General features: G+C 38.5%; 1 protein-coding gene across 1 annotated transcript in view; it reads right to left on the bottom strand.

The window, feature by feature from the left end:
• LOC104628843 (C-type lectin domain family 1 member A-like) overlaps positions 1-1,296 on the bottom strand; it is a 5,421-nt gene that overhangs the window by 2,934 nt on the left and 1,191 nt on the right. The window contains 3 exon segments of the mRNA XM_010297556.1: positions 1-3; positions 6-28; positions 1,190-1,279. The exon segment at positions 1-3 is cut by the window's left edge and continues 97 nt beyond it. Coding sequence (XP_010295858.1) covers positions 1-3; positions 6-28; positions 1,190-1,279 — 116 coding nt within the window.

The raw sequence follows: 1,296 nt of genomic DNA, 5'->3' as shown, positions 1-1,296 counted from the left end.
TCAGCAGGTGCCTTAGAACCTCTGAGACCTGGAGTTTAACAGATATTATTCAGTGAGACAAAAAGGTTGTGACGATGCTACTGCATGATAATGTGCTTCATCATACGTTGCAAATTCAGATTTTGCAACAGCGTGCTAACATTGAAGTCTGATGCTACAGTGTCACATATTGTGAGGAAATTAGCAGATGAGAAAATGATGACTAGAAAGATTTCCAAATTTTAAGTGCAGTTTAATCACAGTACCATTTCAGGACACTTGTTAACCTAATAAAACAGTAAAATAATGCAAAAGAATATGTTTAGGAAGGACTATCTTGAACTAATTGTGTTGATCTTAAAGGAAGTTTTATAAGCCTTTGAAAAAAGATAAAATTCTAAACATATTTCAGGTTGAAACAACCATTTATTCTTAAGGGCTGGTAAAACTTCCCTGAATAAAGTGGGGAGGGATGTTTTATGTATCTTCCTCAACAGTATTTAGATACCGGCTTTTGGCAGCAATGGCTCAGAATGACTATGTCCAGGCACTGTGATAGAAAGTACAGGTACAGTCATGTCACACATGATAAAAGCTAATAAAACTATAAGAGTCTTCAGTTCCCTTGCACATTTCAGCTAAACTGGAATGACTGAGTGCAACAGACAAAAAAAATGAGATTTCCTCATGAATTTGAGTGCTAGAAGTATGTCCACTTTTAACATATTAGTATGAACAAATTTAAGACAACAGTCTACGAACATGAAACGTTTATCAAAGGAATGAGACAAGAACTGCTATTCCAGTAGAGAGACTTGAACAACAAGGAGAAGAGTAGAAGAGAAACACTGATTTATGAAAGTCAACATTAGAATTTTATAATTGAATTTTAATTAACAAATGAACGAGGAATAGATGGATGACGATATAATCCATTTCTCCCAGTCTTTCCAAAATGTATCATCTTGACTTCTATATCTTTGCTCTGGGCACAGGTCCAGACTTAAAAAAATTGCTTGCCCCAAAGCCTTCTGCGCACCAAGCTGCAGAGTGTTCATCGCAGGCCATTAGGAGGAGAGGGAAGGACGGCATGTGTGGGGAGGATGAGCTATGACCGTCCTTCTTGCAGTCAGTCTGCCACCTTTCTTCAATGCAGTTATTCCCAAGGTGTTAATATGAATAAAGGAACACAGTGTATTTCAGCACTTACCTAGGACTATTGTTCCTATGGTGAGGGCCAGGCACAGTGCAAACAAAGTGAAGATAGCTGGCCACCATACAGCAAAGGGAAGAGAGCGCCCTGGGAGAAACCAACCA

Source organism: Phaethon lepturus, unplaced genomic scaffold, assembly GCF_000687285.1.
Source record: "Phaethon lepturus isolate BGI_N335 unplaced genomic scaffold, ASM68728v1 scaffold962, whole genome shotgun sequence".
NCBI classification, from domain to species: domain Eukaryota; kingdom Metazoa; phylum Chordata; class Aves; order Phaethontiformes; family Phaethontidae; genus Phaethon; species Phaethon lepturus.
This window is presented reverse-complemented; position numbering and strand designations above follow the sequence as displayed.